Source organism: Melospiza melodia, chromosome 2 (genome assembly GCF_035770615.1).
Source record: "Melospiza melodia melodia isolate bMelMel2 chromosome 2, bMelMel2.pri, whole genome shotgun sequence".
Classification (NCBI taxonomy): Eukaryota; Metazoa; Chordata; class Aves; order Passeriformes; family Passerellidae; genus Melospiza; species Melospiza melodia.
In genome coordinates this window covers 135,141,446-135,165,197 of record NC_086195.1, presented here as the reverse complement: position 1 = coordinate 135,165,197, position 23,752 = coordinate 135,141,446, and the positions used below count along the sequence as shown (strand labels likewise).

General features: G+C 37.7%; 1 protein-coding gene across 5 annotated transcripts in view; it reads left to right on the top strand.

Moving 5' to 3' along the window:
- Positions 1-23,752, top strand: part of ROBO1 (roundabout guidance receptor 1) — a 684,128-nt gene that overhangs the window by 588,537 nt on the left and 71,839 nt on the right. For all 5 annotated transcript variants that reach the window (XM_063150061.1, XM_063150060.1, XM_063150063.1 and 2 more), the window contains 3 exons: positions 6,918-7,038; positions 10,121-10,259; positions 11,488-11,615. In XM_063150061.1, coding sequence (XP_063006131.1) covers positions 6,918-7,038; positions 10,121-10,259; positions 11,488-11,615 — 388 coding nt within the window. The remainder of the gene's footprint in view (positions 1-6,917; positions 7,039-10,120; positions 10,260-11,487; positions 11,616-23,752) is intronic.

Here is a 23,752-nt window from a genome sequence, read left to right as displayed (position 1 = left end):
TGCTGCTTCACAATTGGACTTGTAAGTCTAGGAGATCCTTGGTTTTGCATGTTGAAGGCCTTTCATTTCCTTGTGGGTGCTCATGGTAGAAGACCTACAAACTTCTACTTCAAAAATCTTGATAACTTGAGACCTGTCAGAACAGTTCCCTTTAGAAGACCCTCCATAAGAACCTTGAAAACCCCTGTATTTTAGCACAATGGCTGTGAGAGATCTGCACTCTGAGAAATGTCTTTCATCAGATTACAAGTCTTGGTGAAATTTTACCTACCCATCCTTCTAAGTTTGATATTGAACTTTAGGACTCTGCCATTGAAAACTTGTGCTCCGCGCAGCTGCTCTTTTCTTTGGGGAAAGTAGGAAATCTTCTATTGATGAAATACACCCCACAATATACAGTTGTCTTAAATCCATGTTGTCATCCTGCCAACATTAGCTGCAGACTTAGAAAAGCATGACGATATTGTCAATACCTGCAATGACAGTCAGAACTGAAATTCCCTTGGAATCAGCAGCAGAGTCTGGGCCCCTTTGGAAATTCCTGGTTGCACTCTCCTCCCTCCACCCCTGGTGCTGTCTGCAGGGTGCAGGTGTGATCTGCCACATGCAGTCAGGTCTGGTGGTGTAAGTGAGCCTTTGTCTTCATCCTTGGTACTGTAACACAGCCCCTCAGAGTGACCTTGGTCTTTCCTTTACAGTGGGAAACAGGCTGCTAAATTCCTCTGCAGATTTGGGTTATGTAGTTTCTTTTATGGTTGCCAGGTAGGATTGTTTCAATATGTTTTAAAATTTGTGGTTTGTTAGTATTATTTTTCTTTTTTGCATTTGTGATTCTTTAGGTAAGGTAATTAAAAGCTGAGAGATTTTGTGTGGAAAATTAACCCTGACTGGTCTGAGATTTTATCCTTGGAGATGTGTAAATAACACAGTAGTGGTGATGCTTAAAAGAAAATTCATGTGTAACTGATACTTCAAATCCTCTGGCTTGCTTAAGGGAAGACAAATGAAGACATACCAGACCTTGAGTTCAGTTCAAGTTCACTTTCACTTCTGATTTCAATCACTGATTGTAGTGAAAGCTGTATGTGCACCAGTGCATCCAGGGGAGATTTATGCATGGGGTTAAATCTACTGTTTTACAGAAATTTCACAGTTGTCATTGTAAACTCATCATTCCCATGCAGGGCCTTCTTTGGATAGAGCAGAAAGATTCATAGTTCTAGATATAATTTTAGTGACCCATAAAATGTGCCTAAGTGTTGTCCAATAGTTGAATTTAGTGTGTTTTCTGTACTTAATAAGTAACAAAACAGTTACTGAAGAAACAGTACTGAAAAACAGTTTATGAAGTATTTGCTTCTTCTTTTTTATATTTTTTAGTGATCTTTGTAGAACAGATTTAAGACCATGAAGATGGTAGCAACATGCTTTTGTTGTAAGATTTTAATCTTGGTTTAGAATAAGACAGGAAGAAAATTGCATAGAAAATGTTTTGCACTGTAGCTGTGAAAGCATTTGAGAGAAGTATTTCACTGGTTCAAATATTGCAATGTAAACATAGCTGTCTGCTCAGAATTTAGTTCTTACTAATGGGAGCCAATACGGATTATTGTGAAGTAAATCTTCCTCTGAATTAAATCTTCTTTGTGATTAACAAAAGCCAAATGTTTATAGAAAGTTAATTTGGACTTGTTGCAGTTTCAAACTTCTGAAAATCACATATGCTGAGGCATGGATTTTTCTTTTCTGATCTTGATTTATGGAATTCTGCATATAGCTTGGCTGTTTCTACTGTCTCGTTGGGTGAAGCATCAAACACATGAAATAATTGTGATATTTGGTGTCTTGTGATAATGCCAATGGCTGAATAACTGTCAGCTGCCTCTGAATTCACCAAGCAATTCAGGACACAGGTAACCCTTAAACCTTTGTAGATATCCACCTTCTTGTAGTTACAGCCATTAATAATGAGGCCAGAAATGTGGGAAAAGGAATCTTATGAAGGGACTTGAATCTGATTCTGCCTTTGATGTATGAGATTGGCAGGGGTGCCAGAAGCAGCAGCTTGAATCTATTGTTATTTTACCTACCTTAAATACCTTCTTTTTACATAAAGCCATCTTCCTATGCATTTTGCACCTTCCTTTAGGCTGCCTGTCAGTATTGCAAGGCTGTTTTGTTGGTCTGTAGGGTAGCGGGGAACAATTGACTTGCACTTTGTCATGACAGATTTACAGCACAGGAAGGCCACTTGAAAGAATGTTTCAGACTACTTTCAAATAGAATTTTTTGTGTGTTTGATCTGGAGGAGGCAGCATGTACCTTCCTGGGGTTCCAGAGAATGGAACGGAAAGCAGGACAGACTCGTCTGTCTGAACTTTGAAGTTAAACAAGAACAAACTTCAGTCTTTGTTGAAGACCTGCTCCAAACACATTTTGATGTCTACTGTCTGATATTTAAGCATGCTGTAATAGGTAGGGAAGAATATATGGGATTCACAAGGCTTGGAACAAGATACAAATTTTTAAATAAAAATTAAGATAGATAGTCATTTGTACTCCTTTTTGTTCAACTTTGTTCAAACTGCAAAGCTGCCTTCTGTTGCTGACATTCCATGCCTGACAGCCTCTCCTGCAGTGGAGAGTTGTGATATGGATATTTTGGGATGCTAGACCAGATAGAGGGAAATGAACAAACTCTGTGTTCCTTAACTAAGAAATAAAAGCTCCATTTCACTTGGATGTACCATTGGTGGCACTATTAATTACAATTCCCGGGCCTCACCTTGTACTTTGACTGTTGTACTCTTATTCATAATTAGATGGGACACTTTTAAATCAAAGGCAGTGTCTGGCAGGTTTATATTACATGCCCACCACTTTCAATTTAGAAAATGAAAGAAAATGTGTTTTGGTGTATGCTGTACTATAGAAGACTAAAATATATGAAATTTGTGATAACACATATGCAGAAACCCTGGATATACAAAAAGAATTCAGTATTTCATTCTTCAGTCTAAATTTGCTTTTCCTATTAATTTGTTTGCTTTCAAATTATTTTTTTTTTTTATTTTGCAACAGAGCAGATTTCATTTATTAAATAGAAATAAACTGGAAACTGAAAGAAAGTTAAAAGAAAATGTCACTCACATTTATATTTGGACTCCCCAAGCATTTCTCTTATGGCTTCATTCTGTCTCATATTTCATACCACATTTCTGTGAAAAGTAAATGAATCACCCACATATATAAAAATATTTCATAACACAGACAGATGGGTATGGATTTATACATGCAGAAATTTACACACATATACACAACACACATAGGTATATAAAATATGGTCTCAGAATAAGAATATATGTGTGTACAGCTATACTGAATTCTTGGTGGTATGTTGTAGAACCCTTGGGTAAGTTTTTATGGATTTGATTTATTGGCTGACTGAGTTGATTCATTATTTGTATATGATTTTTTGCTGCTGGGTGGTCATAATTTACAATTCTGGACCTAGTTAACTCTGTGGGTGCCTAGAGTTTTCTGTATGAGCATCTCCAACTATTGTTTAAAGAAATAAATGAAGTGGACTTGCTTGAATGAGCAATTTACTGATGAGGAGCAAAATACGGTCAGGCAGGCAGGTCATAGAAAATAGCTTTCAAAAAGTCTTTGTAACTCACCATACCATCATATATTTTCTTAGCATATATACAATAACTCATACATCTTACAGGCAGCTGAAGATCATCTGTGAAATGCTGATCACAATCTTTTTCTCTAATGAATTCAGTGCTATTCTTGTATTATCCTACTAGTAAATCCCTGATAGATTTGCTGGTAGCCACAGAACAAGATACTGAAGAGGCATGAAAAGTCAAAAAGTGCCTTGGCTTCATTTTGGTATAAATGAAACATGACACTTACTTCCAGAATCAGACTTTTAGCGTTGGCAGTTAGCAAAGCTGTTCTTTTCCCATGACACAACCATATCTCCTAGAATAGTGAAATAAAACTGTTTTCTGTATTTGTTTACTAGGAAGAAGGGACTTCTCTTGGTATTCAGCATGGTCACAACTCTGCAGGCAGTTTGGGATGTAATGGTACACTCACTGCCTGTGACTTTTGCAAATTATATCATTTGCTGCTATAAAGTCCAGCTGGTGTACTTTGGGACAACAGCAAAAATATGAGAAGAGCCAGAGCACCCAAATCAAAATGCCTTCATTAGCTTTCAAGTATACACAGATTATGAATAGTTGTAATTTGCAGGATTTCATGTACTGTCTCCAAAGGTGACTTGACTATTTACAGCTCTAAATACTGGATATCAACTTAGGAAGACAAATTCAGTAGTGATTCTTTATGTGTTCCTACCAAATTTCACATGCATGTCTTCCATTGTGTACTTTTTTACTCAAAGCCATTGGTCTGTGGTCCGTAGGTATTTGTGGGATTGCCTGTTGAGAAGAAATACTGCACACTGCCAACATAAATTATTCATTGCTGGAGTTTTGATTTGCAGTGTCATATTAAAATGAAGGGATTGTCCAGTCTTGTTGAGATGTTGGGTACCTAATTTTTTAAAATGCAATGAAGAATTTTGGTAGTTGCCCACCAGGGGAAGTTCACTTCCTTCTGGCCATCTGTGCCTGCTCCAGTTACAGACACGTGTAATTCCACATTCACTGGTGGGACATTTTATTGTGGCTGTGTAATTTATCACAATTCCATGTGGAATAACCGTCATTGTAGCTAAAGTTCTAAACCCTTCTCATGTTTTAAGGAAATCAACCAACCTAACAAAAGAAACCCTTTTGCACGTGCATTCAGAATTCCATGTTGTGAGCACGGCCTCCTTCAGCATGCATGTCACATCTTAGGAAGTCTGCCTCAACATCCATGAGGGAATGTTTCCTCTGTGTCTCCTTCTTTATCTAAATCTCAAATAACTTGCTAGAAAAGCAGCTTTCAATGACTTTTTAGTTTTTCATGTTTCTGCTTTAATGCTTCTCTCCATCTACACTTTGAAGAGAGTCTCATAGCGATCCCGACTAGAAATTCCTCGGATTGTTCTTGCTTAAGGTTACAATTTGTGCAAGATATGAAGTTGTGTCATATTGTGGTGGATTTGAATGGGATTTTCTTAAGTGATAAAGTAACAGAGGAGCACAAATGCTACTGAATGTCACTAGGATTTAGATTTTGAAGACATACAAAAAAATCACTGATTTCAGTTTACATGGGTTTGAAATCATCAGATGAGTTGGCAAATTCTTGTGACGTATAAATACATTTCTTTGTTCTATCCAGTGTGGTCAGTATTTATATACATAAGAGGTGTATATTTCTGCATATGTATTTGGATATACAAATACCCCAAAATGCAAGTGAAAATAATTAAAAAATGGGGTTTTTTTTTTTAGTCCTTTGCATACATGATTTGGAAAATCATTGCTTTCTGTGATTTAGGGACATGTAAAACAGAAATAAATACAGACAGGCTATAACTATGTTATAGTTTACATCTTCTTCCCCTGCTCACCAGTTCAGGCAGTCAGCAATCTGAAACTGCTTATCAATTCTTGAAAAATGTGTGTTTGCAGGTCACCTTTATTTTTTCATTCCTCATGCCTCAAATCTCCACTGAAATTTCAGCATTACCAGCTTTCTGAATGATAAAGGACATTTCTCTTGTGCTCTCAAGCAATGAGTGCCAAAGGCAACAGAATGAAATTTGTATGCAACACTGTCTACGCTCCACGTGCGTGTCCATTTATCTCAATAACTGACTGTCATCTTTGTGCCTGTACATCCTGCAGTGACAATCAGAGCCCAACACTGCTCGAGATGTCAAATTTCCAGGGATAGATTTCTAGCTGCAGGCAACTGGAGCTAAATACCTCGTATTGAGAACACTCTCCTTCTTGTCACTGACCACATTAGAGCCTTTCATGTAGCTTCATATGTGGCTTTTATTTATTGTCTACTTCCACCCATGGCTTGAACTGCAGTGGTTTTCAAAAGTGATAGGGCTTGTAAGCATGTGTGCACTTCAGAATGTATCTGCTGTAATTAAGGAACTTTCTTTGTATATCAAAGTAAGCATGGTACATATGCAGCTGCCTGCACAAATTTTGCTGCATTTTGGTGAACTTTGTAACTTGTTCAACCATTTGGTCAATAGAACGGGGGAATAAATCCTTTAAAATATATCAGTTATTTTCATATGCATTTAATGTACATTTATATATAATATAATACGATTTTGAATCGCAAAGGTGTGTTTTCTGATTTGGGGGTTATTGGAATTCTTTTATCTCCCAAAAGCTGAATTCAAAGAATATAATTGCTTCTGCTCATCTGCTTATCATCGTTCAAACTTACCTTATTTAAGGTGAAGAACTAAAGAATTTGCTTCACTTCCTTAAAAAATGAAAACCAAAACAACACAAAATTCATGAATAATAATGAGCACAACCAGCAGCAGGGTAGTGTGCACATATTTCTTGTCAAGAAAAAGTAATTGCAGCACTTGATGTGAAAATGAGATTTATGTCTTGTGCTAATTTTTACTCTCCACCTGATTGTATCAGTACATGGGAAGGAATTGTAGTCCTTCTGGCTAACAAGCATTAAACAGGCTGGTGAGCAACCAGCAATACATTACACAGAATGAAGAAAAAAACTAACAAGTCTCCAAATCTCAGAGATTTTAAAATACTAATATAAAACTAAAACACAAGTTGTTTGCATAAGAGAAGGAAATTAGACTAATGGTAATTTTTTCCACTTTTTTTGTGAAATGGAAAACCAGAGATGGCTTTTTGTTTTATCTGGAACAAAATATTTTCTAAGATATTATTTATTAAATCGATAATTCATATTGAAGTATTTCTGTTATCCTTGATTTTTCCTAGATCAGAGGAGGAAAGCTCATGATCACGTACACAAGAAAGAATGATGCTGGCAAATACGTTTGTGTTGGAACAAATATGGTTGGAGAACGTGAAAGTGAAGTTGCAGAGCTCACTGTTTTAGGTAAGAATTCCTTTTGGACTCTATTGATGAAAATGTACAACTTTTGTTTTTCCTGGTAAGCCTTTCTCTAAACATTCTGATCCATTTCCCTTTCAGTGCTGAAAATGTTTTTGTCATGGTTGTGATCTAGTAAATAGAAGGAAGTCACTGGCTCTGCAGCCCACCTTGGACAATTTATTCCTATTAGAAGATGTTTTTGTGTTTAACTCTCAAACTGAAAATAATTCCAGTGTCCATGACTGGATCAGTATTGTGAAATAAGAACAAAACAAAAATTAACAAGTTTAAGAAGCAGAGGCTTAATTTTTCCTTCTTACTGGAGAGAATCAGAATTACTCTAAATTTCTATTTGGAGTAATTATCCATTTATAGGAACGTGTGCTGAGTGTTGTAAAACTACAACAGATCTGCTTGTTCAAGTGATCCTATTGATCAAAAAAAATCTGTTTTCATTTAAGATAGCTGAGCTTAGGTGAAAATTGCATGTTTTGTTGCAGCATCAGAAGGGAAGCTCTAAGTCCACCTGCAGTCTCAGTATCCCTTCAGCACCGGAGAATTTACGTACTTTTTCTTCAAAATATGGCCCATTTTACTTTAAAGTAGAGGAGGCTTGAGACAACTTGATTGTTTCTGTAAAAAATAAAAAAACTTGCATTTTGGAAATGGATGAGACCATCCAAGCACACTGGTTTCCATCACAATGCTGCTGCAGTACTAGTAGCTTGTTGGTGGTTTTATTTTTGTTAAAATCATGTTTAAGAGCTGTTTTGTCTTTCTTTGGCACTTTTATCTGTCTTCCCTACATTGTTGAGCTAGGACTCAGGCAACTTGAAGACCTGTTCAGAGTTTAGGTGTTTCCTAAATAAAACAGGTTTTATGCCATCTTAAAGTTGTTCAAACTGAATATCCAGGAAGAAAGTGGTGTGTAACCCTTTAGAAGCTGCGGAACTTGTACTAATATATTTTGGTTTTGTATAAATACTTTTGAAGCACTAGGGGAGGAAGTTTACTGTCAAATAGACTTTCAGAACTTTCAAGCAAAATCTAAACTTGAAAGTAAATTGTAATTACATGAGTAAAGTCCTGGCACCAGGCTCCTATTTAACTGTACCATGTAATAGCTCATCACTAGTCTGCTGCCAGCCAGGGAGTCATGGGCTGAACTGTTTGATAACTTAGGCTGAAAAATTACTTCTCTTGCTAAAAACCTGTGAGAGAGGTGCATTGCAGGCAGAGCTCTGTCTGGCTTTTTCTTCATCTCTTGTTCCTGTCAGACATATTTCAGATTTTCAGCCTGGGGAAACTAGCAAGGTTTTGTTTTCAAATGAGTCAGTAAAGGTTTGAATTTCTTACCAGCCCATGTCTAGAAATCTTTAAAACACCCTATTCTTTCAACTCAGACTCGGATATGCGTGAAAAAGCGCAAGTAATATGCTGACTTCATATTTTAAATTTTTCTACATTAATCTTCTATTTATGAGGTTTGGTTATTTAGAAGTTGAACTTTTGCTTCTAGGTCTCTGCTTTAGATCAGAGGGAGGATTGCATGCCAGAAACTGTAATATTAGAAAGTTTCAAAGTGGTCCTTGCTAAGCTTTCCTTGTATGTACCAAATAATCATGTGACAAAGACAGATTCTTAAATCAGTGTTGATTTCCCTTATCCATTTCTGCATTTCAGTAAGAGTGTTATAAATGGGCAGACAAAAACTCCTGGAAGTCCATTACTCTTCCTTCAGGAAACTGATCTGGAGAACAATGTGCCTCTTGTGGGCAGCACTCTTGGTCTTACCAGATCAGTCTTTTTTCTCTTGCATATTTAAATATTCTTCCCCAAACTATTCCTACTCTGAGATTTAATCTGGATGTTGTTTTCTTACATTCAGGTTTGGTTTTTTCAGCACCTACAAGAAAGGGGCCAGGGTAGGGGGTTGTCTATATTTGTGTCTTTTTAATTCACAGCTAGATTTATGTCTGTAGATCTCTGTTTTATTTCTCACTTCTTGTATATGAACTCAGGGTAGAACTGACAGCTTAAACATCAACTTGCTATTTCATTTAACATTATTTCCTACCATTGCCAGCAAAGTTAATTTTTCTACAACACAAGTGTCCAGCTGGTCTGGACATCCTCTAGAACAAAGGAAGATTTTTTTTTAAAAAGGTTTTGTTCAGGTCACATTTCCTTTTTGAACCATTAAGTTTTTGTAATATTGAATCCCTGTGTCTGCAAATCCAGAGTAATATTTAGAACTGCTTTTCTCAAACACAAATGTGAGACATGAAGAGTGTGGGATTGTCTCTTTATCCTTCTGTCTGGTTTTTTTGTGCTCCTGTGAGAAATTTGTGGTGTATTTTTGGGCATTCACACTTCCTGATGGTGCCAATGGCCTCAGACTGTTGCAGTTCCAGGGGGATGATATTTATATCTTTAGTACATACAAGTCAAAACATGCAACTGCCTTTTCAACTCCCTCAGAGCTTTTCACAGGTTTACAGACAAAAAGTTCATCTGCCTTAGGCAAAGGAACCTGCCAAACACTCTCCTGTTAAACCTTCCCAGTTCTTTTATGGACATGCTGTTGTCATCTGGTGCTGCTCTTCTAGATGGGTCATTCCTGGAATATTCCAGAAATTATTAAAACCACTTCTATCCTTGGGAGGGTGCAAACCTCACTGCAGTGCAGCCTGATGTGGAATTATGAAAGCACGAATGGCCCAGCAACCTACAGCTTTGAATCCTGTTACAGAAAAGTGTATCGACACCTTTACTGAAATGCACAGGGTTTGCCAAAACAACACAGCCTGTACTGAGGTCACCTTTTTGTTCCAGACAGTCTGAGCATAGGTGTGCAGCAATTAATCTAAACAAAAACTACAGAGAGGACATTCTGGGTTTTTTTTGTTTGTTTTACTCCATGTGTGCTGGCGGAAGAAATAGTTGCTTTTCAAACGCAGCATTGGAAATTACTGCATGAAGTGCTTGCTGCTGCTGACTCCTGTGAGCAAACTCACAGAGATCCTGTGCAGTCTGGACACAGATCTGCTGGATTAACCCTTGATGTCCTTTCCTTTCCCTTTAGAGAGACCATCTTTTGTGAAGAGACCGAGCAATTTGGCAGTGACTGTGGAGGACAGTGCAGAGTTTAAGTGTGAGGCAAGAGGAGACCCAGTCCCTACAGTGAGATGGAGGAAAGATGACGGAGAGCTGCCCAAAGCAAGGTGCAGTACTTGCAGTTACCCTTTTTATAACATCTAGTTTGGTGTGTGATGGGGCCACTCAGTGATTGACAGCTAACATATTTTTGTCTTGAATATAAAAGGCCTGGCTTGATCCAATAAAACATTTCTAATTAGCACTGAGCTCCAGTTGAACTTACAAGTTATGTTGAAACTTAAGAACAGCCTGTTTTCAAGTTTTTGTTGTGACAACACCTGACAAATATAACATAAAATATATAATATAAATATAAGATAAATATAATATAAATATATTATAAAAAACAATAAGATAAAATATAATAGAAAACAACCAAGTGCAGCCAGTAGTATCAGATGCAGATTAATTCTTCAGCTGAAGAGTCTTTTGTGATTACTGAAAGTTTTGCAGAATGTATAACAAATAGTAAAAGAGATTACAACATCAAGGAGTATATATTGGAATTGCAATTGATATAAAATGTAGTCTGGCAATGTAGAAAGCTGCCTTGGTTATACATGTTTTTGTTGCTAGGTTTCCAATGAACTTTTTTGGTGTTGCTGTAATTCAGGCCAAAAAGTAAAACACACTATTAAAAATAAACACATCTTGTGATGGATCAATATAGAGATAGACTAAATACTCATTTATTTACTTTGAAATCCTAATTATCAGTTTAAAAAAATTCTAGAGAGTGGACTGAAAGAAGAAACACTTTAACAGGGTTGGATTTGTAAGTTGGCCACTTTTTAAATACAGCTTCTAGGTAATGTAGTCTATAGCTTTAATAAAAACTATCATTTTTAGGAGAAAAATCTACTTACCATAAATAGAAACACATTGAAAGAAAAAAAAGAATGAATTGTGATTTATCTTGAATTTCAAGCAATTCTAATCTTTTTTGGAACAATATTTTCTTTTCAACCATATTAAAAAGTCTGTCATTCAGATGGAGAATAATAAATATTGTTATAATTACTTGTTAAAATAATTCTAACAATTAAAATGTTCTGCAATAGGGCTTTGCAATTGTGTGCAAATAATATCAAAATAAGGTTTTCAAATACTTGGGTATATTTTGGTTTTAAAACTTTATTTTTCATTATCAAACTATAATTATCTATAAATTTTTTTCCCTTGTGGGAAATACAGAAATAAGAATATTTTTAGACCAAATCCCCCATGTTTTTACCCTTGACAGAAATTGTACAAAGTTCTGTTATTCATTGTTAACTACTATGTATGTTAAAGATACGAAATCCGTGATGATCATACCTTGAAAATCAGGAAAGTTATGGCAGGAGACATGGGATCATACACTTGTGTTGCAGAAAATATGGTTGGAAAAGCTGAGGCATCAGCAACTTTAACAGTTCAAGGTAAGAATGTTTCTTTTCAAAGAATGAGATTGAATAATGTTGTACTAGAATAAGTTGATTTTTCTTTGTACAACAACTCTAGAGATAAAAATATAGAGAAAACACAAATTTGTCTTGAGTTGTATTCTGAGGAAATGGAAACACTTCACATGTAAGATTTTTTAAGCAGTCTTTACAATGCTGGGATGGAGAACTGAGTATGTTTTGAATTTCGGTTCTTCAAGTTCAAAATCAAGTCACTTGTTTTATCTGAAACACAGAAAGAAGAAAGTCAGTGTTACTAAGCTACTAAGCTGCATTGTTTTAATTCAAAAAGAAAGAGTTGTGAGTTAAACTATCTGCCAAGTTTTTCCAATTAAATATAGTAGAGAAGTAGTGAATGATAAATCTGTTTGTGTATCTTTTAATACACTAACCCAGACCACTGGAATTCCTGTTGCTTTTTCATTATTGAAGCGTATCGTAGCACTACTGTTTCTTTGTAAGATAAAAATTCAGTGGAACTCAGTGAACTAATATGTATAAAAATCCTTCACTGCCTTTATATACACAATCCAGATGTTCACTATTCAGATAATCCCTCTCTTCCTTTCCTGGCTAGCAGACAGGCCATGATGTCATCCTGATGCTTTTTTCTGGGCGCTGATGGTCCTTCTGTCCTTTTCTCTGTTCAGTGGGAATTAGTCATTATGGAGTTCTGGGGAAGTATAGGCTTAAAAGTATTTTATTTGGTAACAGGCCTCTAGTTTGACACATTTACTGTAACAGGAAAGGTCTTGCCCTGAACCTGCTCTCCTTTTTTCCATCAGAAACATTTGGTGTCCCTCTGTTAGGAAAGTATTGAATTCTTTCATTGAAACTCTCATAAAACCAAGAATTTTGAGATGTTCTGTTTTGTTCGTCACCATGATGTTTATACATCAAAACTCATACCTTATGTTTGTAAAATAACCAGCTCTCCTGCTCAGTGTTGGAGAATAAAGGATAAACTTGTGAGCAGTGAGCACAGTTTATTCAAAAAGACTGAATTATTTCTTAAATAATAATTTGTTCTGAAGATCACATCTTAAATCAACTGTTACTACTGTAAAATGTTAGTATTAAGAAAATTTGCTTTGATGACTGGTTGAGCAGTTACATTTCTGGAAATAAACTCTTGGTAGTCCTAATCTTTCATATTCCTATTCAAAATAATAACCAAAAACATACTTGAAATCCCATTTCGATTAATGATGCTAATAGATATGAAATGACTTAAGTATATAGATGTTAGAAATTGAATGAGATCTTTTTGATAATAAACTGGTATTTTTAAAGAACAAGATCACAGCCTAAGTCCTGATTCATCAAGATCCCAATTTAAGTGTTTGTACTACACTGTAGATATTTACACTGTGGCAGCTTTGCTCTGAGGATATTGTTATGGGATAATTTGTTTCCCAGTGTGAATGGATTACCTCCTGAGCCATTTGTGTGCACTAATGTCTTCATAGGAGGGATTGATGTGAGAAACTGTAATGTGCAGGGACAATTTGTAGTTGGTAATGAAATAAATTATGATCAAGATCCATTTATTAACGTATCCAAGAGACCAAGTTTATGGGAGGGAAAAAAATACTCCTCTAGCAAATGGATTTCCAATTCAGATTTTTTCACATTTTTCCTCCTTTTTCTGCCTTCTCCTCTTTTTCCCTCCTCTTCTCTTCCCTTGTTAAAACACATTTGTTTTTTTTTCCTAAAGGCTCGGCTTTTTGACTATGCTGTATCTAGAAAAGCAGACTGATGTTGTTTCAGTACTAAAATAAGATTTTTCTGACTGTGGACACACAGCTCTATGAATTTTTTTGGTTGATTCATTGCTTTTTTTTGATTTTATGGGGTTTTTTTCTGGGTGATTCAGGGAATGCAACTAGCAACTCTTTTCTGCACTTTTGGTTATCATCACATGACCTGTTGACTGTAGAGTTTAGTAAATGTGTGTTCTGCAGTGCCAAAGTGAGTTATTTTTGTTGCCTATTTGTAAACAGAGGACTGCACTGCCAATCACAGCTTCAGACATCACAGCTGCCACTGTGCAGGCATGTTAAATTCAGCAAAGGGCAAGGAGGGGGCTTGGTGTGGGTTTGAGTGGTTCGGGTTATTTGTGAGCTTTGGCTTTGGTTTTTTCCTCTTCAGTATCTCAGCAACAGGCTGTGGTATTCCTGTGCCAGACTCTGTGCCAGAGGAGGAACATGAGAGCTGTCAGTGTGACCCAAGATGTGTGTCCCTGTCCGGAAAGGGACAGTGTCTGTCTGCCAAGTGTGACAGTGATCGCAGGGGTCTTAGGATGAGGGAAGATATGAGGATCTGACTCCATGTTTCAGAAGGCTTGATTTATTATTTTATTATATATATTATGTTAAAACTATACTAAAAGAATAGAAGAAAGGATTTCATTAGAAGGCTAACTAAGAATAGAAAAAGAAGGAATCAAAAAAAGCTTGCGTCTTGGACAGAGAGTCCAAGCCAGCTGACTGTGATTGGCCATTAATTAGAAACAACCACATGAGACCAATCCCAGATGCACCTATTGCATTCCACAGCAACAGGTAACCATTGTTTACATTTTGTTCCTGAGGCCTCCCAGCTTCTCAGGAGAAAAAATCCTAAGGAAGGGATTTTTCAGAAAATATCATGGCTACAGTCAAGTGTCTGCACGGAGGGGCTGTGGCAGGGAGTGAAATGTGGCAGGGCTGCAAGCAATGCTCTTCAGGGCCTCAGGCTTGGCAGCACTAAGGAAAGGATTTATCTTTTTCTCTACTCATCATTTCCACTCACACCATGGCTGAACTCAGTGTCTGTCTCCTGTGCAGGGTTATCTGGGGCACTAAAAGGTGAAGCGTGCAGCACCAGGGCAATTGAGATACGGAGGTGTGGATGGGAGGTGGTGAACAGCTATCCTGGTCTCACAGGGAGCTGCCCTGGATCCCACAGGACCCTTTCGTCCTGCTCAGCTCTGCCTGGTGCCTGATGCATGCCCTGCAGGGCTCCCTGTTTTGGGAATGCTTGGGAATGGTGCACAGGCACAGCCCCAGCGCTGCCTCTGAGCTGGGAGCCAGCCCAGGCCGTGTCCCTGCAATAGGAAATGTCAGCTCAGATAGTTCAGCTCTCCCTCTCTCTCTGTGTAATAAACTGTTAGCTGTAGAAAATACAAGAGAGGGGAGGGAACATAATTTCCATTTTTATGTTCTTCCTGCTCATGGCACTGGCGTCACGGATGCTGGTTGTTGGAATGAATATTTTCCTCTGTACAGGCTCCTAACTTTGGGGACCATAAGCATTTTCTACATACAGATGTTGTATTTTTACTGTGACTTCAGCCATATCCATAAACCAAATTTGGAGTTCTGTACTGACATAGTGAAGTTTGAACTCTTCCTTTAGTGTTTTAGTCCTGCAGCTTAGAAGCATTTCCATCCCTAAAGCTGTCAAGTTATCTTATTGTCTCCTTGGAAAATTAAATAGTTAAGGAAATGTAATCCTGATGTTGTTTCCGTATACCTAAAATTGGAGAGTTCTCTACCCTCTGTTTTCACTTTGCAGCAATGTGTACTGCATCTGCAAGGCATCCAGAGACATTGCTAAATACATGTGGAAGCATTTCATTCAGGAGATGATTAATTATTAAATAAATACCTCAGTCAATACATAATGCCAGGAAGCAGCCCAGAGTACAATACATTATATTTTGCCAACACTTTATATTTCACCACGTAGATGGTATACTTCAGAAACGGAAAAAATTGCCCAAAAAATGGCATCACTGGAACCAGTGGACTTCTCTCTTGCTCTAGCACTAAGCAAGCTGGATATATTTATTGTATTTATATTATGTTGTATTTGATATATATGCAAGATGCATTTCATGTTGTCTGTAGGTTTCTATTACATGACTTGCTTAGTTTTATGCCTCAAAGCAGGACTATGGAAAATATTATATATTTCATTACTACATATATCATTGAAAACAATGTTCCTAAGACACAGAAAATTACCAAAAATGCATACTTCAGTACTAAGAGAAAATTAGTTTTACCATTAATGTAAATGGAAGTAGGGTATCTTCAAGAATCTGAAAATCCTACATTTAACCATGAAAATGCTCTCAAGCACATCTAAGAACCAAAAGTTTTACATATTTTCACCTACTTCCATTTGCTTTGCTCCCATTCGCGGTACTTAATTTGGCTTGTCTGACATTTAATTTTGTAATAAGTCTGTAATTTCCGGTGAAATGAGCTGTTGTCTCTGGAACACACCAGTGTGAGCTAGGGCTCCAGTGGCAGCCCTGCTCTGCAGCTGGCCAGGAGCCATCACAGCAGTGGCAGTGTGGGTGACACTCAGCAGCTCAGGTGGCTCAGCTGGCTTCAGGACTTCACAAGAGTGACACCAACACTGGCTGTGGGTGACTGTGGATTGGAATCTTTTCCTTTTCCTTGAACAAAAATCTTTTGAGTTTTTCTTAGCTCTCCCTATTCAAGCAGTGGCTCTGGAGGAGTGTGCAATATAAAACTACACCTAAACCTGCTGCAGCAGTGACTGAACTGTAAAATGTAAATTTTGCCATTCAAAGGCACTAAGCACATTCAGCGTTATCTGTTTGGCAGAGAAAAAGAAGAATTCCTATGGAAATTGTAGCAGCCAGTTCATATTTTACAGTGGCAATCTCTGATTACCAAGCCTTTTTAGATTATGATGTCTTTAATTTTAGGGTTAACAGAGCTTGTCTGCAAGGTAGATAGAGAGTGGAACTTCTGATAAGTGACTCCTGGCTGTGATTTTGCTGTACAGTCAACTGACAAGGAATTTTAATCTGAAAAGGTGGCACATGCTTCAGGCCTGGAATTTCCTCCTCCTTCCACCTCCTCTTTGTGCAAGGTAGCTTCAAGGCACACAGTGAAAGACATTTATTTGATAAGGTTTCTGGAAAGGGCTGCAGATACCACCCGGAATATAAAGGAATAGCATTTGCTCTTTCATCTGTCTGATACCATATAAATGTTTCCACTGTGTCAGGCTGCTGGTACACATTATAAGTTGGCTGTAAGTGTAAATGCATTAAGCATTAAAAAAACAATGACAAAATTCAGAATTTTATGGGGTTACAGCAATGCTGTTGAGCAATTGCTGTACAGCAATTAATATGCATTGTAGTGAACCCTTCACAGTCTCAGGGCTGAATTTAACCACTGGAATTTTAAAACTAGGATTGGATTTAGGTCTGAACTTGTCTTCATGTTCTCTCTTTAAATCAGTATTTCTTCCTTTGAAAGAACTGTTTTGATGCAATATTCTGCCTCCAGTCCCTTGAAAAGGGAAGGAAGAATAATGATTGTCCAATGAACTTCAGGATTTTTTTAATTAGTAAACTTTTGGCAGGATGAATGAAGGAGACCATCTCCTGTGATTTCCATAGCTTAAAGAGCCCATTTCCCCCTTAATGACTGCAGTAAACTCTGATAGCATGTCAGATTTCTATCAAGGATCTGAGGAGTTTGACTGCCACCAATTTCTGGTGAAAGAATAGGAATCTTAAAAGTTAATCAGCAGGAAATGAGAAAAATGTCTGAAGAGGAGATTAGAGCCCTGAAGGTTCTTGTCTTACTGAGGCAACTGATGAACACTAAGATTCCTGAAGCATTTCTAAAATGTGGATAAAAGAAGCAATCTCTAAGTATTTTAATGAATAACTGCTTCCATGGTTTTTAAGTGCTAAATGGATTTTGGCTTGGTTTGGTCTGGTCTGGTCTGGTTTGGTTTGATTTTTTACATAGAGTCTCGCAACAGTGACAACAGTATTTTACAGGCGAATAACACATAAAAACTTTTGAGATTCCTTCCTCCAGTTGGGTACTTGGAAACAAGGTTTTGAGACAGATGTTTTTAAGCATGTAAACAGGCATCCAAATAATTTGGAGAAATGTTATTACAGAAATAAGTTGAAGCTAGAGGCTTTTTACTGCTGAAAGGGGTTTATTTACTGTATAGTTCTCAAAAATTGTGCATTTTAATCACTCAGTGCAAGAATTGAAGTAGGTAGGTTTGTGTAGTGTACTTCAGCACTCAAAAAAAAAAATAGCAAAGAAAATCTGAAGGCTCTTTTCTAGTGCCTGAAATTTCCTAAATCCCATGGCTGTGGAAAAAGCAATTGTTTTTGTATCAAGTTTCACTGCTGCAGACTTAGTGTGACTGCTGTTCTAAAGATAACATTTCAATAATTCTTTCTTTGGAATAGACAAAGTAGAATTTTACCACAAGTTGTCTAATTTGAAGATTTTTGGGTTAATGAATAAAATCAGAGTGCAGGGAACAATAATTTTAATTGGTTGTTCAGCAAACAGTATTTCTGCTATACATTCATTCTGAAATAAACACCAGCTTTATTAAATTATGCTGAACATCTATAAAAAGGTAATACACACTTTATTTTTGCCTAGTTCATAGCCTGTGAGTAATGCAGTGATGCAGTACAGCCCCTTACTTTTGTTAGTTTACTTGCATCAGTAATTTCTGAATTGGTCTCACAGAATTTAAAAGTGCTGAATAACAGTGCATTCAAACATAATTTTATTAAGCTGTTTTGAGTACCATTTGTCACTATGAATTGTGTTTTGTTTGAATACTAAAATACTTTGTTGCTAGGTACTGAATAACACTCAAGAACTAGTAGTAATGATTTTTTTTCTGTCTTTGTATGTGGACTTGATTGCCTTGTAGACTCAGGATCAGAATCTTCCAGTATAAGAAAAAAAATTCCTTGTTCAGGCTGAACTGTTATATAGAAATTATTATTTTCTGCAGGAGGTATTTGCATGCTTCTTTTGTCCTATGACCACACACTAATTCCCAAAGTTTGAGATGACTTTTTCTTTATCCTTTTAAGTATAAAATAGGATGATAGGAGAGAGAAACAGAAACAAAGTCCATGTCTGGATGGATGAGGTTGCTTGTTTTGTTCTCATAAATGCTCGCTGCTCTCTAAACACAGGACTGGCAGGGATTCCGTTCTCTTTTTGTCTTTCTATGGCCCATGAGAGCCCACTTAGGACTTGCACCTCCTCCTATTAGAGAGCTGCTCTCTCTTTTGCCACAGTTAAGGTCACACACTCTCAGTACAGAGCAGGGAGTCACCCGAGGGTTCTGGTTTTGTCCAGTTGTCCACCAGCAAGGTCTGATGGCCCTTTCAGACTACCAGCAACTTTTGATAGCATTGTCATTTTTTGACAGAGAACTGTATGAAAACCAGGCTAAGTGTCTCTGATTTTTTTTAGTTTTATTTTATTTTTGCAGATCATCCTTATTTCCTATAGCATCTTGTTCCCATTTCTGCCTCGATGACAGTAAAAATTCTTGGTGCGTGGTGGATAGCCTGGCTTGCATAGAATGCTTACACATTGTAATTTTTGCTGCCTATAATTAAATTTTGTTAATATGGCACAGTTAGCTTCTTGTTAACAGTATTGAAACATAAGTTGGGATGTTAGTGTAGACTTGGTTGTATCTATGTGGGGGGTATGGCATCCCCAGGAGAAGAAATCCAGGTTTCTTTTGAAATAATACATTTCACTTGAGAGTATTCCTCACTGAGTACTGCATGCCCAAACCAACATTTTTTAATGATCACAAGTTAGTGCACTGCAGAGATTTATTGTCCTTCCATTTTTAGTGTGTGTTGGTATCCGTGGATCATGGGCCTTGGCCACTTCTCACAAATAGCTTTAACTTGTTACAACAAGGTTGCTATGGATTTCAAGCTCTCCTTTCCAAGAAGCACTCTGTGCTATCATAAACAGCTGGGGAAAAAATCCCACTCAGTTTCCTTTTCAGTTCTACTATCTTCAACTGTAAGTCGAAAAATGCAGTAGGAAGCTCCTAAGAATTCTTCAAATAGTATCTATCTATCATAATCTTTTTGTACTTCTGCACAGTTTATTTTAAATTCATCCTTTTTCACTCTTTTAAAAGGCTTTAGTATAAATATTTGTAGCCACGACTACTTAGATTGCAGCAGTGCCTAAAATTACCTCAGTTCATTTAAAACATGGGGGAAGACAACTTCTCTTCTCTGAAAAGAGAAGCCTAGGAAACAGGACTTCACAGTGTGCCACATTACTCTAGTTTTTAAATAGATGGACTTAGACTCGCCATAAGAGTGCTCTCTAAATTATGTTTGGTTTATAGTGTGGATTAGGAGGATCCAGAGCAAGAAAGGGGGAAGTTAGACTGGGAGAGGAACTTCTGGAAAATCTTAAATCCCCTTCTCTCCCTCTCTGTCTTCTGCCCTCCATATTTCAGATTTCTCTTTGTCACCTCAAAGCAATGACTACAGGATTTATACACATTTTAAACTGTGTACTACATGTATTAACCTGAGAAGTGCTACCTTTAAAGCTGCACTGTAAAGCCTTTTCCCACATTTTTGGTTTTTTACCATAGAAATCTTCATTGAATCCTGCAGGAGGACAGATTCTGATCTATGACAATTTTTTCCTGGTATCAGTTGCAAAGCAAAAGGTCTCATATGAGTACATTTCACCCACAAATTTTTGTAGTGGATTCCTCACACGTACAGACAAACATGCACTCTTGTGTAGCCCTTTTCATCTTGATTTTTTTAGAGGGAAAATTCATTACCTTGTTAAAATGAAACTTTATATAGTTACACAACTGATAGACAGCTGAAACAGAGCCAGATTTTACTGTTCAGCCTTTTGAATAAGAGTTGAGGAAGGAAACACCTCTGAACTTAAACTCAGAATGACCAGAAATCCATAAGGAGTTAGTGCCATTTGATTACTCTTGAAATGAGAATAGCCCCCAAGCAGGAGGTTTGGTTAGTGCACAGACCTTGTGGTGTTTATCAGCAGAGGGTGGAGTTTAAACCACCAGAGAGAGAAAGAAGCTTTGACACATTTTAGTGACAATAGGGGAAACAACAAGCTCTCAAAACAAATTGCTTGCTGCTCCCACTGCCAAGCTGGGAGAAGGCACACCCCTGCTTGCTGCAGGAAGGAGAATCATTGATTTAGAATCCATGGTGCTTGAAGCTCACCTCTAGAATTGATTCTGGAGTTGGTGATACTGAGCTGCCAGGCTGCCTGTGTTATGACATCTGTGTTTAGGGGGTTCCAAGGCCTTACCCTGGCCTGTCTCTGTGCCTGGTATGTGCAGCAGCTCCAGAAGCACTGATATTTCCAAGGCTCTGTCTGTCCTGTCAGCACCAAAGAGTGACACGTGCCTTTTTTCCTGCTCAGACCACTTTCCCTGGAGCCCTCCTGAGTGCACAGAGGCGCCAGAACTTTTCCTTTCTTTATGTTTCCAGCCCAGAGGCACAGGCTAAATCCAGCCTGCCAGGCGTGTGCCATGTGCTGAGAATGAGAGCATATATTCTACTCTGCACGGTCAGAGGCAGTGTCAGGATGATGTGACCACAATTTTCCAGACTGCAGCTGTCTTGAGGCTTCTGGAGGAAGTGCCCAGTGACAAGTGCAGGTGGCAGCCCCTCAGTACCCTGACAGTGGCACTTTCTGTGCAGGGCATAAACTCCAGCCAGCCTGTTTCTCTGTTACTGCCCAGCTCGGGCTGTGGTTTAACCCCAGCTGACCACAGCCCCTCAATGCCTCTCCAAGTGGGATGGGGAGAGCAATCTGAAAAAAAAATCAAGCAAACAAACAAGCGAAACCCAGAAATCTGTAGATTGAAACAAAAACACTTTAATAATTGAAACAGAGTAAAATATGCTAATAATACTAATTGTAACAAAACCAGTAATAGTAATGAAGAGAGAGAAAAAAAATAAAATCCAAGAGAAACAAGTGATGCACAGTACAATTGCTCACCACCTGCTGAAGGACAGCCAGCTTTCCCCTGAAGAGTGATCAGCATCTCCTAGTTATCACTAGTTTAAATTCTGAGCAATATATTTTATGACATACAACATGCCTTTGGCCAGTTCAGGTCAGCTGTCCTAGCTATGATCCCTGACAGCTTCTTGTGTCCCTCCTCACTTGGCAGAGCATGAGAAGCCCTTGACATGGGATAAGCACTGCTCAGCAACAACCAAAACATCAGTGTGTTATCAACATTATTCTCATACTGAATCCAAAACTCAGCACTGCACCAGCTACTAAGAAGAAAAATTAACTTTATCCCAGCCAAAACCAGGGCAACCTGACTGGTTTTCAGTGTTCAGGCAGAAGAGGAAATGTGAATTAATTGTAAATAAAAATAAATAAATATAAATTTTAAAAAAACTACAAAACTCTTTGAAAGTATTTTGAGGAAAGCAACACCTAATTGATACTGAGATTTTCCCCATGTTCACTTTTCTCTGTGAAACTGAAGCATTCTTATGGGTTTCACTAATTCTAAAGGTGTTCTTAAGATCAGAACTATTTTTCCAACTCTAGTAAGTCACTTGTTTCTGTTTTAATTTCATTCTTCACATTACAATTATAGGAAATAATTAATCTCTTTTTTTTTTTGTTTCCAATCAAATTTTTATCTTTTCGGGTTTGGTAAATTTGAAATTACTGTAGTCACTTGTTCCTTTAAACTTAAGAAGTGCTTCTCTGACAAATCAGCAGCAATTTAAAACAGAATTTTTCCACTCATCATAAATACAATAAACCACCATCACTCCCTTGCTGGGGGTTTGGAGTTGTAAGTCATCACTTTTGATTGGAGACATCAAAAATCTCACGTAAACATTTTACCTCAGCCCCGTGGCTGCGGCGCGCTTGGCGCCAGACTGCGCGACTTCACTCAGACATTTGTGCTGCTCTGTGTCAAACTTGCTGCTCTGGGACCAGGCACTGTGAAAGCATTCACAGCGAGCAAGGGTGGCCCAGGCTGGTCCCACAAGAATGGGAACTTCAGCAGGACATCTGGGGAAAACTGTGAATTGTGTGGATATGTATTTATACCTCAAGGAGTGACAGCTGAAAATAGAGAGTCCAGGGAGGATGAAAAGTGATATATCCCAGTTCTTTTGTACTGTACCTGGTGTTGTGTTCCTGTATTTTTCACAGGCTGAAGCCAGGAGGCAGCTGAATGGGCAGCATTTATGTCTTTTTCAGGACAAGAGATTCAGGCTATTGTTTATTTCTCTGTAGAAAGTGATACTTCCCACAAATGACTGTAGAGAGATGTGCATATCAAGGATATTGAGAGTTTCAGATTGCTTTGATAAGAACAAATAGCCTACAAATCACCAGATAGGAAGTGGAACATGGCACATTGTCTTAAACTATCTCCCTTAATAATAGTTTTTGCAAAACACCAACATAAATATCTGGTGGTCATGATGCAGGGAGTATTCAATGGTCCTCATTCAGATATTTGAGCATTGAAAGTGTTTCTTTATTTTTCAGAGTTTAGCAGGATTAGAAATTAAACACATTTTTGAATAGAAGATGTTGGCAGCTTTTTGCAGAGTTTTTGTTTGGAATTATTCAGGATTTCTTGTTTATGTTTTTTAAAGTGTGAAAAGTCAGAGTTTGACCAGTTTGCTAAACATCATCAGACTCTTACATTTCCTCTACATGTGACTGTAGTACCCAACTTTTCTGTACCCACACATTTCAGAGAGAGGTCATAAACTGTGGGTTTCTCACCCATTTATTTCACATGAAGATGACAAACAGCTGAGTTTCAACTCCCTGACAGGTAACACAGCAATCTCTGTGCTATCTCTGTTGTTAGCTCTGCAGTTTCTCCCTTCTCACTGTCTACTCTGGACCCTGCCAATCCCAATGGAAATTCCAGCTTCTCACTCCACTGTCTACTCCAGCACTTCTGCTCATACTCCTGTGCCATCTCCCACCACTTCATTCATACAGGCACATGCCATATTTCACTTGAACTGGGATTAATGTATCACAATTACTTGAAAGGAATCTGAATTTCATTGTGACTGCCATTTTCTAGATTAGTCATAATGGTCAGTTATTTATACAGAAGCTGAAGATTGGATATTAGTTGATTGGATAAGTTTCGATATATGTTCATTGTTATGTGTGATTGTTGGCTTGGAAATTTGGATTGCTTAATTTCTCTGATCTAGAGTTGTACTTTCTTGCTTCTTCTATTATAACTTC